Below are 22,300 nucleotides of genomic sequence, written 5' to 3' on the forward strand. Positions count from 1 at the left end.
GACACCTGCTTTTATTTGGGTAAGTGGTGGTGATAGTGGCTGTGATGGTGGTAGTGGTGGTGGTTGTGGTGGCTGTGATGGTGGTTGGTGATAGTGGTTGTGGTGGCTGTGATGGTGGTTGTGGTGGCTGTGATGGTGGTAGTGGTGGTAGTTATGGTGGTTGTGGTGGCTGTGATGGTGGCTGTGGTGGTTGTGGTGGTGGTGGTTGTGGTGGCTGTGATGGTGGCTGTGGTGGTTGTGGTGGTGGTGGTTGTGGTGGCTGTGATGGTGGTTGTGGTGGCTGTGGTGGTGGTGGTTGTGGTGGCTGTGATGGTGGTTGGTGACAATACTGAGAGTGGGAAGAGTTGCCTGACTACCTCACTAGGACCTGTGGGCTGAACGTGATGATGGACACACACAGGACGGTAGAGGGAGAAGCGTGGCGCCTGGCAGTATACCAGTCATAAGTGTGGCCTGAAGGAGTCCTCCTCCCTCTCCTCACCACACACCAGCTGGCCACACTTCCTCCCGCTCCACAACTTCCTTCAAGGCCCCACATCCACAAAAACAGCGTCGGTGCCACAATATTTACGGCTCTCTGTTCCTGTACCATAAAGGTGCATTTCTCTTCCTGGCGGGGGCGTGTGTTGCGTCTGCCGGGCCGCCTAACCCACACAGCGGCGGCGCACTTGCAGTTCACTTTAATACTTAAACTGTGTCTATTGGTTCGCGGTTATGAGGAACTTGTTGACGGAGGCGGCCAGGATACCGACGATCTGGGTTCGACTCCCGTCAGAGGGTGACACACCCGGGGCAGAGCAACAAGTTGGACAAAAGTTTGGCTGCAGGAGCGTGTGAACCTGGTGAGTGCGTCAGTGTCTATGATGATTACAGTACGATTACCGCCTCACCTGTGACCTTGCCTGACCCGGTAAGTCACCAGCCTCGGGCACTTCCCTCCCTCCGCCACACTCTCGCCCCTCTGGCCAGGGTAAATATTGTCTAGTTCTCCTTGCTGAGGGAACAGCGGATGCGACCTTGGTGCGCATCCCCTGAGGGTACCCGCTGTCTCAGATTTGTGCCTGGGGGCGGTGCGCCACATCCGGCCCTCCGCTACCCGGTTATAAGGCCGTAATTAGCTTCTTGACACCAGGGGATAAGACACTTACGTCACGTAAATCCTGGTGATAATTTACCACATCCGGTGGGTAACTCACGTCTCTCTGGACTCTACCGTCAACCATTCCACACTCCTCCCTAACCTTACAACACAACCATCTTTCTTGTTCAGGCCTTCCTCACCACCCACCACCACCCAACACACCTGTAGTAGGTCCTGGAGGCAGAGGAGTTGTCACTACTGGTGGCGACCTGCGCGGCGCCCTCCGTGTGGGTATGTCCTGGGCCAGATTTTCCCACGGCCGCCGCTACCCGTCCACCCCCCCACTACCCTCCTGCCCCCCCCCCCACAACAGTTGCACACCTCCACCCACCTACGGCACCTCCACCACCCCTTGATGCACCCCTCCTCCGCCTCTTCCTCAGGCAGGTAACCTGACGACGGTGGTGCTATGTAAACATATAATCAGCCGTTGTATCAAGATGTTTATGTAGGCGAGGGTGAGTGTTGTGGGAGCGACCACCGTGTATGACGGCCACCCTCGCTTTACTATGCAGGAATGTTCTCCTTAGCATAACTGTGGTGCACTACATGTCACCCCACTACACACACACAATAGGTCATGGTAGATGCCAAGAACGTAGAGACGTGGCCTTCAAACCTGCCACAGGAGAGGGCGCCCTTCAACACCACCACTCACCTGTGTTCCACCCCCCCTGTCCTCCTAGTGTTAACAACCACAAGTATTCCACAGTCTTCCACGAGTAATTCCAATAACAACTAATAAATACTACTACAACCACTAACAATAACAACAACACTTTACGGACCATTACCCACGACTGGTCACACACACACACACACACACACACACACACAAAAGACAATCAACTAAGCATAAAACACAACCCATGTAGCTCTTTAATTCTCTTATACCTACACCTCCGTGGTCTCTCTAACCTACCGCTCCTTCATGTGTACACAGATGCCATGGACAAGTGACACGTCCATGTGTAAAGTACTACAGAGGTGTACAGGTATCCAGGGGTGCTCACAGGTACTCAGGGGTGTTCACAGGTACTCAGGGGTGCTCACAGGTCTTATGAGCGGCGAGGGTCCAGGAGGGAGGGGTGAGCTCTACACTGGACTGAGTGAAACACCTTGGCGTGGGTCCGTGGCAGGAGGCGTGGGTCCGTGGCAGTAGACATGGGTCCGTGGCAGGAGGCATGGGTCCGTCTAGCCAAGTGGCATGGATCTACCTCTACCACCCACACCACCACACACACACACACACTTCATTCCTCTGTTGCATGATCTCTCTCTCTCTCTCTCTCTCTCTCCCTCCCTGCTGGCCTACATGTCGCCTGTGAATGAGTGTTCTCCACCTGTCCTGGGAAAGTTGTGTTCCTTGGGTCCCACGTCCGCTTCCCCGCTCACTCAAGCTCATCCTTACCCCCCCCCCACCCACTCCCCCACCCTCCCCACCACCACCCACAACGTATCTACACCTGTTCCCTCCTCCTCCCCTCCGTCTGCCACAGCACCCACTTCTTTTACCCCATCTTCCCTCACTTCCCCTCCCCCTCCCACACACTTACTCAACCCACCCGTCACGCCGTCAAACTCGCTCTTCCTCACAAGGCACCTGGTCAGCACCTCTCCCTGTGGGCCCTGTCTACCTGTGATGGGCTACACCTGTCTGTCTACCTGTGATGGGCTACACCTGTCTGTCTACCTGTGATGGGCTACACCTGTCTGTCTACCTGTGATGGGCTACACCTGTCTGTCTACCTGTGATGGGCTACACCTGTCTGTTTACCTGTGATGGGCTACACCTGTCTGTCTACCTGTGATGGGCTACACCTGTCTGTCTACCTGTGATGGGCTACACTTGAGAGAGAGAGAGAGAGAGAGAGAGAGAGAGAGAGATGTGGGTGGTGGAAGAGGGTGAGGCTCACGTTTCCTTGGGGGCTAAGGGGGGGGCATCAGAACTTAGGTGGGCGGGTGAATGGGTGGAACGTGGGTGGGTGGGTGAATGGGTGGAACGTGGGTGGGTGGGTGGGTGGGTAGGTGATACAGACAAGTCAGGTCCAACAGGAGTATCCAGAGTGACCAGGTTGACTCCCTATCATGTGTTGACCAGATCACGCCCGTGGGAACTACAAGCAGGAACCCCACACCAACATCCTAATGAACCTTTTATCAATGAAGTCAGTGTGGGCGACCAGACCTCTTAGACGACAGGTACTGCCAGCCCCGTGTAGCACAAACCTTTAACTTGGTACACCACACACACACACACAGACAGAGGATGGTGGAGGTGTTAGTGGTGGAGGGTGGTGCTGGTGAGGGAGGGTGGGTGAGGTACTAGTGGTGGTGAGGGAGGGAGGGAGGTGCCAAGGGACTTTCATTCACAACAGGGAGGCAACACGCTGGACAAGTTCCTCACAATACCTCGAATATCACCTCTAAGTTACACACACACACACACACACACACACACACACACACGACACACTACACCCCACACCCACTACACCCACAGTATACCACGTACTCTCATCAGTCCTAAAGGTTTGTACACAAGTATTTAATGTGGTGATATTAGTTTAAGTGACTGTGGCCCTTATACCTTCTACTGGTGTTTGTGGCGGCGCAGAGGTTTGTTGGTGGCGGTGCAGTTGTTTGTTTGTTTGTGGCGGCGCAGTGGATTGTGACGCACACACACACTGTCCTTACCATGCATGTGTCAAGAAGATGGTTGTAGCAGTGATGGTGGTAGTAGTGGTGGTTGTGGTAGTGGTAGTAGTGGTTGTGATGGGAGTGGAGGGGGTGTGGGAGAGGGAGATATAGGCCTGAGAGTGAGAGGAGGGTGTAGTAAGGGTGTGTAGTAAGGGTGTAGCATCGGAGGTGGAGGGGGAAAGGGGTGAAGAGGAGGAGGAGGCAGGGTGAGGGCCACGAGGCACTAGTGCCAGATGGTGTGGACCCCCTCGGCTCCCACGCTCAACCAACACTTACGTCACACACACACACACACACACACACACACACCGAAGTCTATAAATATACCCCAATTATATGTAAATATTGTTAATATTATGAATTTGTTAAGACCAAAAATTCCAGTATTAGGAGAAGTGTGTGTGTGTGTGTGTGTGTGTGTGTGTGTGTGTGTGTGTGTGAGGAGTGCCACGTGTACGGTACCCGTGGGAAGAAGGTGGCAGCACACACACACACCTCTCCATAACTCTATCTTCACCCCACTATCACACTCCTGCTGGGGACTGCATCACCACCAGGTAACCTAACCTAACCCACCTCTTTTGCCCTGCTCATAACGCTTCTACATGATGAGCAGAGAGAGAGAGAAAAATAGGAAGGAGGGAAGGAAGGAAGGAGGGTAAGACAAGAGTGAGGGAGGTCCTGAGGTCGTAAGGAAGTAGAAAGGGGAAACTGAGGGAAGGAAGAGAGGGGTGAAGGGGAATTTCCATCCTATACAAGGTGTGGTTCAGGTGTGCAGCAGGTGTGGAGGGGAGCGTGACCTGACCCTTAAACCTTCACACGAGGGGAAAAGTGCCAGGTGTTGCTGAGTCATGGGAAAGTGTGGCACATGTAGGAGAGGGGAGGGGGGATGGGGGGGGGGGGGGGAGAGGGAGGGAGGGTAAGAAAATGAGGAAGGATAATGATCTTCACTTAACCCAGGACTCAAGAACTTAAATCCCTAAAGAACGAGGTGAGGGGAGGGAGGGGGGGGAGGGGAGGAGGATGAGAGGGGAGAGGTGATGGTGGGAACGGAGCAGTTAAAGACCATCTTGGGTGTCTGGGGAGGTATTCTTGTCACGCCCTTGATGACTTTGGAAGCTGTTATTCCCGAACGAGTGTCTCCCAGGTGTCTTGTTGATACATACGAGGCGAGCGTTATTAATACAGTGTAATGTAATAACCACTGGTATTAACTTACTGAGAATTAATATAGTTTGTCTTTCTAGGTTAGGTTATGGCGGTGGCAACAAGTAAAACCAAACCAGCTGTGTGACGGAGCGGCTTCCTATGTTTACAGTAGCGAGTCGAGTCATTTCCTGACACTACTACAGTTGTTTATGGTAATCCTCCACCCCGCCATCTAGTGATTATTAATACATGACATCACCTACCAGGCCATCACAATAACGTAAGTAAGGGGGAGTGGTCTAGTGTACACCACCTACTGAGGCTGATGGGGGGGGGGGGCTACGTGGTACGGGGGGCTACGTGGTATTGCAGGGGGCTACGTGGTATTACGGGGGCTATTACGGGGGCTACGTGGTATTGGGGGCTACGTGGTATTATGGGGGGGTTATATGTTACTCTGCTGCATACCCCCCCCCCGTCTACGTCTTCATTCATCACCACACTGACACTCGGTCCTGTTGTCAGTGTGATGTAGAGTACACAGCCTGGGAAACACTGGACCTTGGCTCCGGATATTCCTGACAAACTTAGAATTGTTGTGGTAAAGGTGAAGTTATTACTGGCTGTGAGGAGCAACAAGGTGTGAGAGAGAGAGAGGCGTCCTCCCAGGGAAGAGGCGGGGCGGTCCACACCGTGTTTATGTTCCGGGCTGGGGAGGGCATGAATGGTGGCCGAGTGTGGGAGCCACCAGCAAGGACGTTCGCAAAGTGGGAACTGCACGTCGTCTGGCTCCCAAGTGTTCCCAGCCCCCCACGACCCGAGTCCTGGGAGGAATATGATGACTCCCTCCCCCCGCCCTCTTGATGGACACGCTCGTCACTATTAAGATCTTTTATTGCCTGGGTCATGTACCTGTGTGCCCTGCTTATACTCTGGGAACAAACTCTTAAGAAATGTTGTCATCACCAGACTGTGATTTGTGGTAACGATAATACAAGAGTAATGGAGGGAAGAAGAAAGCGGACAACTGATCAAGTCTCGTGGCTCACAGGTGCGGCGACAGGCGACAAGGGGCCCTGACTGTCTTCCAACACATTAATGTGACCTTCAAGAACGGCGGCGCTGTGTACGTTTCTGCGACGCCCACGCTTCTTGTGATGGTGTTGGCCACAATAAAGTGTAGCTATCACAACACCGTCATCTACCCACCGCCAGGCTCCTCCTACCACACGAGAACAGTAATGTAGCGAAACGTTAACAACTATTACATACACATACAGGCAGACTACAGTCAAACCACCAATCTTTGCAATACCGCATATCATAAAGACCTGAATATATTATGGGGAAGTTTACATAATTTATAAGTTCTGAATTATAATGGCTGATGGTGGCAGGAGCCTCCTTAGTATGACACCAACTACCTAATTAACACTCACTGTGTCCACACGCCCCTCACCACCCTGAAAAGTTGTCCTTCGTCAGGGACACAACACAGGTGGCCAGGAAGGAGCCAGTAGACACTCTGCCCAACGATCCTTTGTGAGGTGACTGGAGTGAGTGTCCCTGTAAGGCCACCACCCCCGGCGACCCTGAGGCAACCTCCACAGTAGCCACAACCCCTCCCCCTCCCCTCCCTCCACGCCTCCCCAATAACTATCCAGCCACATAAACCACATCTTTCTGGCCCCGTGACATCACCATCATTCCTCCTCCTCCTCCCCTTCTTCTCCTCCTGCCCCTTCTTCTTCTTCTCCTCCTCCCCTTCTTCTTCTCCTCCTCCTCTTCCTCCTCACAAGTTCATGACCGTCCTACATAATTAACTCCATTTTATAGCTCCACAATTTACCACACTCCGGCCCATATATCTCCCCCCCCCCTCCCTGGGCCTTGCGGTGAACTGGCCCACCACCTTCGGTATCTATCCAGCGGCTTGTGCCTCCTCCTGTAGCAGGCCAGGGAGGTGGTGGAGGCCTCACCTGGCAGCAGGGTCTTTGGTGGAGGTCCTACTACAGTGTTTATCTCTTCACACACACACACACACACACACACACACACACACACACACACACACACACACACACACACACACACTATCGCGGACTCCCGTTCTTAGGGTTCCTACGTGGGAACCAGAAGCAGAATATGAGAAAGTTTTGACGAGAATTTATAAACAGTTCATTCAAGCTTCCGACAGTGGAGCAAGAGTAGGTGAGAGTGTCCGAGAGTGTGGGTTGTGATGACAGAGTGTGGGTTGTGGTGACTGGGTGAGAGTGTGGGTTGTGATGACTGGGTGAGAGTGTGGGTTGTGGGGGATGACTGGGTTGGGGTGGGTTGTGATGACTGGGTGAGAGTGTGGGTTGTATGACTGGGTTGTGATGACTGGGTGAGAGTGTGGGTTGTGGTGACTGGGTGAGAGTGGGTTGTGATGACTGGGTGAGAGTGTGGGTGATGACTGGGGGTTGTGATGACTGGGTGAGTGTGGGTTGTGATGACTGGGTGAGAGTGTGGGTTGTGGTGACTGGGGGTTGTGATGACTGGGTGAGAGTGTGGGTTGTGGTGACTGGGTGAGAGTGTGGGTTGTGATGACTGGGTGAGTGTGGGTTGTGATGACCTGATGACTGGGTGAGAGTGTGGGTTGTGATGACTGGGGGTTGTGATGACTGGGTGAGTGTGGGTTGTGATGACTGGGGGTTGTGATGACTGGGAGAGTGTGGGTTGTGGTGACTGGGGTTGTGATGACTGTGAGTGTGGGTTGTGATGACTGGGGGTTGTGATGACTGGGTGAGAGTGTGGGTTGTGATGACTGGGGTTGTGATGACTGGGTGAGGTGTGGGTTGTGGTGACTGGGTGAGAGTGTGGGTGTATAACTGGGTGAGAGTGTGGGTTGTGATGACTGGGTGAGAGTGTGTGGTTGTGATGACTGGGGTTGTGATGACTGGGTGAGAGATGACTGGGGGTTGTGATGACTGGGTGAGGTTGTGATGACTGGGTGAGAGTGTGGGTTGTGATGACTGGGTGAGAGTGTGGATGTGTGATGACTGGGGACTGATGGGTGAGAGTGTGGGTTGTGGTGACTGGGTGAGTGTGTGGGTTGTAATAACTGGGTGAGAGTGTGGGTTGTGATGACTGGGTGAGAGTGTGGGTTGTAATGATTGGGTGAGTGTGGGTTGTGATGACTGGGGGTTGTGATGACTGGGTGAGAGTGTGGGTTGTGATGACTGGGTGAGAGTGTGGATTGTGATGACTGGGGGTTGTGATGACTGGGTGAGAGTGTGGGTTGTGGTGACTGGGTGAGAGTGTGGGTTGTAATAACTGGGTGAGAGTGTGGGTTGCTTGATGACTGGGTGAGAGTGTGGGTTGTAATGATTGGGTGAGTGTGGGGTGAATGACTGGGTGAGAGTGTTGTGATGACTGGGGGGTTGTGATGACTGGGTGAGAGTGTGGGTTGTGGTGACTGGGTGAGAGTGTGGGTTGTAATAACTGGGTGAGAGTGGGTGGAGTGGGGTTGTGATGAGTGACTGGGGTTGTGATGACTGGGTGAGGTGTGGGTTGTGGTGACTGGGTGAGAGTGTGTTGGTGATGCCTGGGGGAGTGATGACTGGGGGTGACTGTGGTGATGACTGGTGAGAGTGTGATGACTGGGAGGAGTTGTGACGACTGGATGAGAGTGTGGGTTGTGAGGTAGACTAAGGTTAGGATATAAGTACCTCTGGCAGTATGTCCCTCAGGCAGATGTGAACAAAACTAAATGTAAAGTGTGTGGCCAGACATATGGCCACACACTCCAACACTAAGTCTTAAAACTTTGAGAAAATAGAACCTTTTAGAGACAGATCTAAGCACACTGTGTATGTAATGGCTGCAAGATAACTAATACGCTACAGCTGTACCCACGCTTGGCATCTACAGTAGTATAGCTAAGTCAACTCCTATGTACAGAAATTAAACAATGTACTGGAAATACTCTGTAACAATCAATAATATCCTTTATCACCTCTACTGTATGATCCTTTTTTCACGCTGCTGCTCACAGGATGAATAAGGGTGCACAAAAAAACTAGCTGTCTGCGGCCAAAGGAAAAAAATTAATAAAACAAAAAATAATAATAATAACTTCACTAATGAGACGGACACCAACACAAGGCACTCAGTTGCAGAGGAAGAAAATTGAATAATTACCCCGGCAGTAAAACCCAGCTTGGTGACGGCTGTAGTAGTGGTGGAAGAAGACGCAGAAGAAGAAGAACAAGAGGTGGTGAAGACGGATGTGTCTGGTCGAAGTGGCGGTGGGGTGTAGGTGGTGGACAGCGTCGGGAGGGTGTAGGTGGTGGTCAGCGTCGGGAGGGTGTTGACGGTATCTTGATCCACCACCCAGTCGCCTGCACTCACCCACTGACAGGGAGTGAGACAGGCGTTATGAGCAATAGAATAATACTGACAGAATCACAAGATATGAGGAAAGGAACAGCGGACAGGGACCAATTGACAGCATCACAGCACAAATAAGACAGAGAGGGGCAGCGGACAGGGACTAACTGACAGCATCACAGCACAAATAAGACAGAGGAACAGAGAACAGGAACCTTAACTGACAGCATCACAGCACAAATAAGACAGAGATGGACAGAAGCGGTCTCAAAGGATGGCGAACAACAGGACAAAAATCACAAAAAGTTGCATTGACAGTGAACGGTGATACAGAGGCCGCGGAGTGTGTGTGTAGTGAAGTACACACACACACACACTACACACACACACACGAGGAGCGATGTATGTATATAGTCGTGAATAATGATCAGTGTGTGTGTGAAGCAAGAGAGAGAGAGAGAGAGAGAGAGAGAGAGAGAGAGAGAGAGAGAGAGGAGCGCGGAACTAACAGGCCATACAAGACTCGCCTCTATAAACCCCCCTTTGGATTTCTCGACTCATCGGCCATCCAGACGTGCTAACTGCCTCGTCTCCATCATCGACACCACAGGTAAGAAAATTCTCCCTCCGCCACCAGTAACCACAAGTGTCAACCATGAATCTATTATTGGTTGTATCAAAGGTGTACGTTCTTTTAGCAGGAGACGAGCCATTCCCAACAAGCAAAAATTGTATATAGAATCTCGAGGGACTGTGGGGGTAGGAGATATTCTGAAGAAGCCAACGCTACTAACCTAACCCTAACTAACCTAACCTAACCTAACCTAATATAACCTAACCTAACCTAATATAACCTAACCTATACCTAACGTCGCTAACCTAACCTAACCTGACCTAAAGGGGAAGCTGATTTTGTTACTGCTTGCATTTTGACACACTGTAAGAGGACTCGACGAGAGAGAGAGAGAGAGAGACCAAATTCGAGAGAGACAAAAACATGTTAACGTTCTCATCGACGACAGGAAGGTAGTAGGTGTTTTCCTGCACCATCTGCCACGCCAGGAAAAAAAAAACCAGCGGAGCCTCTAAGACGTGTTGGACGGGCGGACAATAGAGACCTTGAAATTGATTACCACGGCGCTGAGAGAGAACACTTGACCACATCTAAACAACGTCTTATATACAGCAACCATAAACACCTCCACCACTAACACCATCACCACCACTAACACCATCACTAACACCATCACCATCACTAATACTAACACCACCACTAACACCATCACCACCACTAACACCATCACCATCACTAACACCATCACCATCACTAACACCATCACCACCACTAACACCATCACCACCACTAACACTAGTAACACTCATACAACCAGACAAGCAATTCTTCTATTCACGACTACCACAACGACTGCCAGCACAAGCAATCATCCGGCTTAGGGTTTTTTTTTCCCTATTTCATCCTCGTCTTTTACCTACAGCGACACTCTTGTAGGTTAGGTTAGGTTAGGTTAGGTTAGGTTATGCCACGGTCCACCAACACCACCAGCTCACCATCCTGGCACCTGACCACCCACACCTCACACCATCTTCACGCTCCTCACCATCACGCTCATCACTATCACCTCACACCATCTTCACGTTCCTCACCATCACCTCCACACCATCTTCACGCTCATCACCTCACACCATCTTCACGCTCCTCCCATCACCTCACACCATCTTCACGCTCCTCACCATCACCTCACACCATCTTCACGCTCCTCACCATCACCTCACACCATCTTCATGCTCCTCACCTCACACCATCTTCACGCTCCTCACCTCACACCATCTTCACGCTCATCACCTCACACCATCTTCACGCTCCTCACCATCACCTCACACCATCTTCACGCTCCTCACCTCACACCATCTTCACGCTCATCACCTCACACCATCTTCACGCTCATCACCTCACACCATCTTCACTACCCCTGGGGAACTTACTGCAGGAGGAGCAAATCGTGAGGGAAAGATCACCTTAAGCTTGGTTGTAATTTACTGTTAGAATTCCCCCACCCTCACCTTCACCCCCTCACCCACACGCCCCTGCCCTCACCCTTCCCCCCTCCTCACCTCGTCTTCACCCCTCACCCACACGCCCCTGCCCTCACCCTGACCCTTCCCCTCCCTCACCCTTCCCCCCTCATCATCTTCACCCCTCCCCTCACCCCACCCCTCCCTCACCCACACGCCCTGCCCTCACCCCTCACCCCCCCCCCTCCTCACCTCGTCTTCACCCCCCTCACCCACACGCCCCTGCCCTCACCTTCCCCCCCTCCTCAACTCGTCTTCACCCCCTCACCCTCACCCCTCACCCACACGCCCCTGCCCTCCTCACCCTTCCCCTCCCTCCTTCACTCCCTCCTCCCTTCACCCCCTCCCTCCCTTCGTCACCTTCCCTTCCTTACATTTACAGAAGGTTTCGTTGTTTTATCTGCCTCTTACAATCTATCATCACAACAACAGTTAAAGGGGGTACAAATAACATCTTAACCCTTTGAGAACAATAGTTTAACCCTTTGGGAATTATGGTTTAACCCCTTGAGGATGATGATGTAAGCTTTAACTGGTCATTAGAGAGAGAGAGAGAGAGAGAGAGAGAGAGAGAGAGAGAGAGAGAGGTGCTAGCGGGGAGGTAATTTCAACGCTGCCCGGATAGTCACGCCTCGCTTGGACAATACTCCAACCTCAAATATACTCAGGATGGCCGACCCGTGACAGATGGGACACACACACACACACACACACACACAAATGTTCTCGATGGTCATTTAAATTGTTTCTGCTCCTCAGTGTATACATAAAGATAGTTGCTTAAGTTTTACCTGACCATCACTCTAGCGGTGGCTCTGTACTTCACCCTCACAGTACTGATCAAAACGGGCCGAGAGAGAGAGAGAGAGAGAGGTGGGTGGCGGAAAGGAGAAAAAAATCTAACGTCTTTTCTTTAACTATTTTCTCAGTTTATATAAATTCTAAAACACTTAATCATAATATAACACCGTGAAATATTATATGATCTGTTTATAGTTGTGTTGAATTACCGTAAAATAAGTCATATAGAGCGTATATAACGATAAGTAACGTGGTGAACCGATGACTTTAACTCTCTCATAGTCGACTAAATCCAGGTTAGGTTAAGGTTAGGTTAAGGGGACATCTTTAGGAGTGTGTGTGTGTGTGTGTGTGTGTGTGATGGTGAGGCAGGAGTCAACATAAGAATCTGGTTGTGTACTAATTAAACCACCAGCAGATGACAACTTTGGTTTCTGTATCAGTCAAGTCAGTCAGTCAGTCAGTCAGTCACCATGAGGATGCAGCCGTTAACCTTACCTACCTCCCTTCCCCCCTCCCACCAACAACCTTCACGTGCTTGAATAAAACGTACACGGACCATCAAGGACAGCGATGTAAGGCGGGCGGGTGCAGCAGCTGTCGGGGGCGCTGCAGGAGAATAGCCAGCCTAGGCCTAAATGGTTTAAAAGTCCCTGGTAGCGTCCCCCCCCCCACACACCTGGTATCACCTGGCCCTGTTCACGAGACATTACCCTCGTACACATCTGGGATTTAAACCTTAACCCCCACCTTACCCCACCCCCCCACCTCACCCCACCCACCTTCCTTCACCCCAACAAGTCGTTACATATCCACTCATTGTTTTCTTGTTAGACGTATCCACACTCTCATCCTACACGCTCTTTAGGGAAAACAAAAACTAAACAAAAAAAATAACAAGAAAACAACAAAAGGTAATATTTCTTGATGAGTTTGGAGAATTAAATGAGTTAATGATATATTGGCTAAATATAAAAAAAAATATTACAAGTTTAAAATATAATCATTGTGGAAATTTCTATACGAGTGAGAATGAAACTCGAGGTAACGCGGGGGGGGCCATCATGTAATTTAGTCATTTACTGTGGTGTGGGAGACAGTCAGGCACGTCAAGATACAAGTGAAGGTGCTGGAATAAACGATAAAAGAACACACAACAAAAAAGAGTTAATTGAACAAGGGAAGATACATGGAACAATGCTGCAGCGTATGGCCTTGCATGCCGACACACACACACACACACTCTCCTCCCTCTGTTGCATCACCACCACCACCTTCAACCCAGACTATGGTGGTGGTGTTGTTGCTGCTCAGTTAACACACCTCTCACACACCACTGTCAACATATAAGACTCAATTATACAAGAAACAACTCACAATGTACTAGTGCCTTTGAGTAATCGTTACCCAGGGATCATTTTAATGTGTGTATGTGTGAGGAGGTGGTGAGTGAGGCTGTAGCGTGGCCCGAGGGATCGCGTGGCAGAGGTGCAGGCAACGCCGGGTCGACCTCCTGCCACGCGTCACAAGCAACTGCCTCTCCTTCCCGACCTCAGTACTCTGGCTACCTCACACCCACGACTATACACAAGCGATCTATGTTAATTATGATGTAATACTGTACATCTGTGGAGAGGGAGGTGTTGAGAGGCGTGAGTGGGTGGTGGGTGGGCAGCAGACACAGGCTGGCTGGGTCGGGCACGTGGCACGAGCCGTCAGTGTTGGCCAGGGCGGCGGCGCACGCTGGTGTAGAGTTACTCCCAGACGGTCACGGACAAAAGACACCAAGATTTAAATCCCAGGACCGCCTTTGAGGGAGTAACGGTCGCGGGCCCAGGACAATGACGCCACTCCGAGACACCTTGGCTTGCCTACCCCCACATTCCCTCACCCCCACCACCGCCCCCCCTCCTTAGCAAATTATTTCTCTACCTACTGGGAAAAAAATCAGTCATTGATATAAAAAAAATCGCTGTTATTTCTGACGGAGGCAAGAGTCACGCGCACCAGCACATTCTCTCAATTGATCGTACGTGATTTGTTTCCCCCTTAAGAGTAGTGTGATGAGAGTGTCTCCTAACTGTCTCTCTTTAACAGTAAGATATGGCGGTTTGGAACGAGTCAACATTACAGTGAGACTAATTCTTATCTCACATTACGAACACCACACTACAGTAGGAACTTTTTTCTAGAATAACTGCATACACTACCCTCCACCCACAACCCTCCATCCTCTCCACCCACTACCTTCCATCCTCTCCACCCACTACCCTCCACCCACAACCCTCCATCCTCTCCACCCACTACCTTCCATCCTCTCCACCCACTACCCTCCACCCACAACCCTCCATCCTCTCCACCCACTACACCCTCCACCTCACACCCTCCACCCTATCCTCCATCCTCTCCACCCACCCCACCCTCCATCCTCCACCACCCATCCTCCATCCTCTTCCACCACTACCTCCATCCTCCCACCCTCCACCACCCCTCCATCCTCTCCACCCCTACCTCTCCATCCCTCCATCCCTCTCCATCCCTACCCTCCACCCATCCTCCATCCTCTCCACCCCTACCCTCCACCCACAACCCTCCATCCTCTCCCACTACCCTCCACCCACTATCCTCCATCCTCTCCACCCACTACCCTCCATCCTCCACCCGACCCTCCATCCTCTCCACCCACGACCCTCCATCCTCTCCATCCACTACCCCTCCCACCCCTCCACTATCCTCCATCCTCTTCCACCTACCCTCCACCCACTATCCTCCATCCTCTCCACCCACTATCCTCCATCCTCTCCCACCCTCGACCCTCCATCCTCTCCAACCACTACCCTCCACCCACTATCCTCCATCCCTCTCCACCCACTCACCCTCCGCCCACTACCCTCTCCACCCACCCTCCATCTTCTCCACCCTACCCTCCATCCTCTCCACCCTCATCCTCCTCCATCCTCTCCACCCACGACCCTCTCTCCATCTCTCCATCCTCTCCACCCCTATCCTCCATCCACCCTCCATCCTCTCCATCCACTACCCTCCACCCTATCCTCCATCCTCTCCACCCACTTCCCCACCCCATCTTCCACCCCCCTCCACTACCCTCTCCACCCATATCTCTCCACCCACTACCCTCCATCCTCTCCACCCACTATCCTCCATCCTCTCCACCCACTACCCTCCATCCTCTCCACCCACCACCTCCATCCTCTCCCCACCCACTATCCTCCATCCTCTCCACCCACCCACTACCCACCCACCCTACCCTCTCCATCCTCCACCCACTCCATCCTCCACCCACTACCTCCCTCCATCCTCTCCTCCCACCCTATCCTCCATCCTCTCCACCCACACCCCATCCTCTCCCATCCCCATCCTCCCACCCACTATCCATCCATCCTCTCCACCCACTACCTCCATCCTCTCACCCACCTATCCTCCATCCTCTCACCCACTCCACCCTACCCTCTCACCCACTCCTCCACCTCCACCCACTACCCTCCATCCTCTCCACCCACCACCTCCATCCTCTCCACCCACTATCCTCCATCCTCTCCACCCACCTCCATCCTCTCCACCCACTACCTCCATCCTCTCCACCCACTCCCTCCATCCTCTCCACCCACTACCCTCCACTCCCACTCCACCCACCACCTCCTCCACCTACCTCCATCCTCTCCACCCACTATCCCTCCATCCTCTCCACCCACTACCCTCCATCCTCTCCACCCACTATCCCCCATCCTCTCCACCCACTACCCTCCACCCACTACCCTTCACCTCCCTCTATATTTGACAAAATCTAATTATGTATTATATCTGAATCATCATAATTGTCGTTTTAAGAACTTTTAACCATTATTACAATTCTTCTTTTTATTATTATTGTTATTATTATTATTGTTATTATTAGTGTTATTATTATTATTATTATTATTATTATTATTATTATTAATATCATTATTATTATTATTATTATTATTATTATTATTATTATCATTTTCATTATTATTATCATTATAAGCATGAGCATTATTGTTATTATTATTGTTATTATTATTATTATTATTATTATTATTATTATTATTATTATTATCATAATTGTTATTATTATTATTATTATTATTATTATTTTAAGCATTATTAATATTATCATTAGCATTATTATTATTTCTCTGACGGGTGTAAGTTACGAGAGGAGGACAGGCCGCGTAAGACAGTGGGCTGACAGTGGGCACGCGCCATCCTTCCCTCCCGTCACTGCCCCACCAAGCCCTGTGCGCCGCCGCCACTTCCCCCAGCTGCAGGGAAGTGGCAGTTTGGTCACTGTTACCTACACACTACTTCCCTCCCCTCTCTCTGTCTCTCGCACACACACACACCCACCCACACACACACATACATGCATGCATACATACATACATGTAAAGGCTAATTTAAACAATTTGAAGACGTTGGTTTAACCCATTGAGGATCTTGATCAATCACCATGGTAGAGACGATCAATCACCATGGTAGCGACGATCAATCACCATGGTAGAGACGATCAATCACCATGGTAGTAGAGACGATCAATCACCATGGTAGAGACGATCAATCAACATGGTAGAGACGATCAATCACCATGGTAGCGACGATCAATCAACATGGTACAGACGATCAATCACCATGGTAGCGACGATCAATCACCATGGTAGACGATCAATAACCATGGTAGATCAATCAACATGGTAGAGACGATCAATCACCATGGTAGCGACGATCAATCAACATGGTAGAGACGATCAATCACCATGGTAGAGACGATCAATCAACATGGTAGAGACGATCAATCACCATGGTAGCGACGATCAATCAACATGGTAGAGACGATCAATCAACATGGTACAGACGATCAATCACCATGGTGGCGACGATCAATCACCATGGTAGAGACGATCAATCACCATGGTAGAGACGATCAATCACCATGGTAGAGACGATCAATCACCATCAATAGAGACAGTCTTCAGATTGGCAACTTATTCCAATCGTCGACAAACCACACCTCCCCCATTAAAATTGACACGAGACAACGGATTCTGGTGTAGATCGACGTTCAATTTCTACCCCCCCTCCCCTAACCCACGTCAACTAGAGATTTACCTCCAATTTCTATCTCCCCCATCAACCCCACCCACCCCCCAACTTCAACCACCACCAGGAGAAGCGATGAACCATCTAATTGGCAAAATCTCGGTGAAAATAACCAGACATTCTAACGTACTGTACTTAACTAAATTTCATATAGTGTACGTGAACAAAAATCAAATTAAGGTCTTTTTTTTTTAAGATATATATTTTTTGTAGGATTAGTATTGTATAGAGATTTTACCGTAACTAAATGCGTTGTTTTTTTTTGTAGTATATGAGTAAATATGGGAGAAAATTTAGGTCAGGTTAGGTCATTTTAAGTAAGGTTTAGTTAGGTTAGGTTAGGTTAGGTTAAGTAAGGTTAGGTTAGGTTAGGTTAGACACGAATACACAAACACATTCACCATTTCCACCACCATCACCACACTAATTACAATACTCCGCTGACACACACACACACACACACACACACACACATAATTAGGGCTTTTATACATCATTATTATCATCATCATTACCATCGTCAACATGTATATTACTGTACACACATGTCCAGTAATTCTTAAACAGGTACAATAATTATCATACAGGTACAGTCAATCTCACCTGAAGATTAACCACTCTAACGTCACCTGGTTACCTGTGGTGGAGGTTAGCGCATAGTTAATCTTGGTGTAAAATAAGCTGGGGTGGTTAATCTTGGTGTAAAATAAGCTGGGGTGGTTAATCTTGGTGTAAAATAAGCTGGGGTGGTTAATCTTGGTGTAAAATAAGCTGGGGGGTTAATCTTGGTGTAAAATAAGCTGGGGTGGCTGATCTTGGTGTAAAATAAGCTGGGGTGGCTAATCTTGGTGTAAAATAAGCTGGGGTGGTTAATCTTGGTGTAAAATAAGCTGGGGTGGTTAATCTTGGTGTAAAATAAGCTGGGGTGGTAAATTTTGGTGTAAAATAAGCTGGGGTGGTTAATCTTGGTGTAAAATAAGCTGGGATGGCTGATCTTGGTGTAAAATAAGCTGGGGTGGTTAATCTTCAGGAGAACCGAATATTCTAATATGAATTTCTTACTTATATTTTCAAAGATAAATCGCTGACAGACATACAAGTTATCTATCTATCTACCGATTTATTTAGTCATCTATTTATCTATCTATCTATCGTTCTCCGCCTTAAAAACCTTAAAAAAATGACTGTGTGTAGTAAATGATTTTAGATATAATGATCGTCACAAAATACTACGATAACATGATCCAGTTGTCGCATAATAACAGAGATGAACGGCGCAGGGAAAAAATACTTGAGTTATCCCCACGCATAGGAAAAAAATCTCTAACATCCAGCTCCTGCCATGGAAATAATCCCTAACATCCAGCCACTGCCCCGGAAATATTCCCTAACATCCAGCCCCTGCCCCGGAAATAATCCCTAACATCCAGCACCTGCCATGGAAATAATCCCTAACATCCAGCCCCTGTCACGGAAATATTCCCTAACATCCAGCCCCTGTCACGGAAATAATCCCCACTGCACGACACACAGTTTGAGAAATTGATGCTACTTGGTTATAAGTTCAATACTTAATTCCGGTAATTTATGGACCATTACCGTACAGTGAAACCTCTATATAACGGACTTCTTTCTCTCTCTCCATACGGGTTGAAACAGGACCTGACTCACGTAGACTAAGGACCTGCCTCACGTGGACCAAGGAACTACTTCACATGGGCCCCGGACCTGCCTCCATGGGGCCCCGGACCTGCCTCACATAGACTTAGGACCTACGTCATATGGGCCCCGGACCTGCTTCCATGGGGCCCCGGACCTGCCTCACACGGGCCCCGGACCTGCCTCACACGGGCCCCGGACCTGCCTCACATAGACCCTAAGACCTACTGCAATTTTCATTTATTCTTGTGTAATAAACGACCCTGAACAAGGACGGTGTGTGGATGCTTGAGGAGGTGTGGAGTCTCGTGTCTGGAGAAGGGGTGAAGGAGTGAGCAGAGTGGCTGGGGGTGCAGGAGAGGGAGGGCGGAGGTGTTGGAGGGTGAGCGTGAGCATGGAGAAGGTGTACAATAATAATGCTAGGTTAGTGTTAGGTAAGGCTAGGTTAGGTTAGTGTTAGGTTAAGTTAGTGTTAGGGTGGTGAGTTTAGGCTAGTGTTAGGTAAGGCTAGGTTAGGTTAGTGTTAGGTTAGATTAGGATAGGGTGGTTAATCTTCAGGTGAAAATAAACTGATGTACAGATTCTTCAAGTGATCCATCATTTGTTGACGTAATGTCGTCTAAATTAGATGGTTAGCGTCAAGGGGTGAACAGAGAGAGTTGACGTAACACTAGCACTTGGGAAAGGGTTAAAAATATCGTGTGAGAAATAGATGAGATAGTTTTGGTTACGAGGAGAGGGAGGGGGGGAGGGAGGGAAGGATATGTGGGTGTGGGAGAGAAGGAAGGAAACTGTCCCACATGACGTATCGAAGAACAAGAAGACAATAACAACAAGCTCCATGACGTTTACAGTACCGTGTGAGTGGTAGGCATCCGTCTCCCACACACAAACTCTCCTACCGGAATTTGGTAAACATGGCGGACGTGAATGAGTAAACAAATGGCGATAACTTTCTGTGGTCATGAGGGAGAGGTGACGGTCCAAGATGTGTTGCTGCCACTCAAAAGATGTTAGGTTACATCCTGTGTACACCGTCCACTTTACTACCATCCTGCCACCTTGTCTCTTATCTTCACTATATATCCTCACTGACGTAATATTAACCTCACACACATAAACACGTTAATCTGTTTCAACAACTGTACACTGGTTGATAATCCCTAATGCCATGTGTAAACCTTCAGCTTCAACCACCTAACCTGACACACACACACACACACACACCTCATCACTCTGGCCAGCAAGTTATCAACATCACCACTACATTACATGACTGCCACTCACGAGATTTTTGGTAAATATCTTAATAAAATGACAACAGAGACGAAGATGTGTGGTTACATAAGTCAACACACACACGCGGGAGACTCCACAGGTGGCAGGTACACAAAATGGTTGGTGACTCGCGGCTCTCCAACTACCACACCAACTTAGTATTATTTTTGTTTTCCAGTAAATTCTGTTTTCTAACCCAACACAAATATCCACACGTAAGTTAGTCTAAAGTACTCCCAGACATGAGACGTTAGCTTCACCACACAAGCTAAGGTGGCGGTGGTAATCAACTGTCTTACCTGGTCCTCCGAATACTGCAGGTGTGAGGCCATGCTGTTGAGGTGGTGGGCAGGTTCTGTCCAGTCTAGTACCATGTCCGTCCTGAGGTGACTTAATGCTGCTGCACCATCACAACAACACTATACACATACACCCAACACTGTCTGCGTCACTATACGTCCACGAGGGGGTTCACTGTGCGCTCAAATATGCTTCGAAATATTGGTGTGTCAAAGGTTCACTGGCGTTCGTAAGAGTGCTGAGTACAACACTTGGTCGAGTGATGGGTGAAGGAGGCGCGGGTTGGTGGCTAGCTGGGGTGTAGAGAGAGAGAGCAACACGGCGGCGCCTGCGTGCGTGTCACTACACCAGTTCCCAGGGACTGTCACTATCTCCTCTCTCACACACCAGGTTCCCACCACGTCTTATCGTCCAAGCACCGCCCACCACATCGTCTCGCTCCTCCCACAGTGCCAAAGCTCGTTCTTTATTGGTCCTTACTGGAATCTCACCCTGAGTCAGAACCCCGCGCGTGGGTTGGTAACTGGCCGCCAGCCAATAGCAATCCTCGACGCCCCTTAGCTCCGCCTCTCAACACTCGCGGGTGACCACTTGCCACCTCCACTGCACGCGACTATAGCGTGTTGAGCTGCACGCCACGAGTAGCTGCAGCAAAATTTCTATTGCGTACAATAAATAGAATATCACGAACAGACAGACACCAAATTACAACACTTACGACGCCACGAACAGTAGCGATAAATATGAACTGTGGAGGCTCTCATCTCTAGTTAATATACACACACACACACACACAGTCCAGTGCAGCAGATAAAAAAAATAAGCAATTTCATGTTTTCGATTATATTTTTTGTAGCTATTAATGGCGTCGAGAATACGATAGTCGTGTGTGTGTGTGTGTGGTTACGATACTGTGTTTTTTACGTCTATGTGCTACAATTTACCAACATTTGTGTTTTATACCTGGCCGATTATGATTGTGTGTGTGTGTGTGTACAAAAAGTCAGGTGGTGTGCAGGAGGGCATGTGTACGTGAGTCCCCTTACAACACACGCGGTTCATAAGTATAATAATACACTAACTTCTCATACACACACACACACACACACAGATATAGATAGACAAAATGATAGATAGATGAGATAGAAATATGTATAGTAATAGGGAGTGAGAGAGTGAGCGTGTGTGAGTACAGTGATAGGTAGTGGAAGAGTGTGTGTGTGTGTGTGTGTGTGTGTGTGTGTGTGTGTGTGTGTGTGTGTGTGTGTGTGTGTGTGTGTGTGTGTGTGTGTGTGTGTGTGTGTGTGTGTGTGTGGTGTGTGTGTGTGTGTGTGTGTGTGTGTGTGTGTGTGTGTGTGTGTGTGTGTGTGTGTGTGTGTGTGTGTGTGTGTGTGTGTGTGTGTGTGTGTGTGTGTGTGTGTGTGTGTGTGTGTGTGTGTGTGTGGTGTGTGTGTGTGTGTGTGTGTGTGTGTGTGTGTGTGTGTGTGTGTGTGTGTGTGTGTGTGTGTGTGTGTGTGTGTGTGTGTGTGTGTGTGTGTGTGTGTGTGTGTGTGTGTGTGTGTGTGTGTGTGTTGTGTGTGTGTGTGTGTGTGTGTGTGTGTGTGTGTGGGTGTGTGTGTGTGTGTGTGTGTGTGTGTGTGTGTGTGTGTAATAATAATAATAATACTA

The 22,300-nt window shown here is 49.6% G+C and overlaps 1 protein-coding gene across 6 annotated transcripts in view; it reads right to left on the reverse strand.

The window, feature by feature from the left end:
- LOC121868728 (recombining binding protein suppressor of hairless-like) overlaps window positions 1-22,300 on the reverse strand; it is a 174,896-nt gene that overhangs the window by 60,971 nt on the left and 91,625 nt on the right. For 2 of the 6 annotated variants that reach the window (XM_042369592.1, XM_042369591.1), the window contains exons 1-2: window positions 20,632-21,003; window positions 9,173-9,385 (exon numbers count right to left, since the gene is read on the reverse strand). The exons of 3 other annotated variants lie outside the window; for them this stretch is intronic. In XM_042369592.1, the coding sequence (XP_042225526.1) occupies window positions 9,173-9,385; window positions 20,632-20,706 (288 nt within the window). In that variant the 5' untranslated portion in view covers window positions 20,707-21,003. Of the gene's footprint in view, window positions 1-9,172; window positions 9,386-20,631; window positions 21,004-22,300 lie in introns of those variants that run through there. One more of the 6 variants, XM_042369593.1, reaches the window with a different exon arrangement.

The sequence above is a fragment of the Homarus americanus genome, unplaced genomic scaffold, assembly GCF_018991925.1.
Source record: "Homarus americanus isolate GMGI-L3 unplaced genomic scaffold, GMGI_Hamer_2.0 scaffold30535, whole genome shotgun sequence".
In the NCBI taxonomy this organism is placed as follows: Eukaryota; Metazoa; Arthropoda; class Malacostraca; order Decapoda; family Nephropidae; genus Homarus; species Homarus americanus.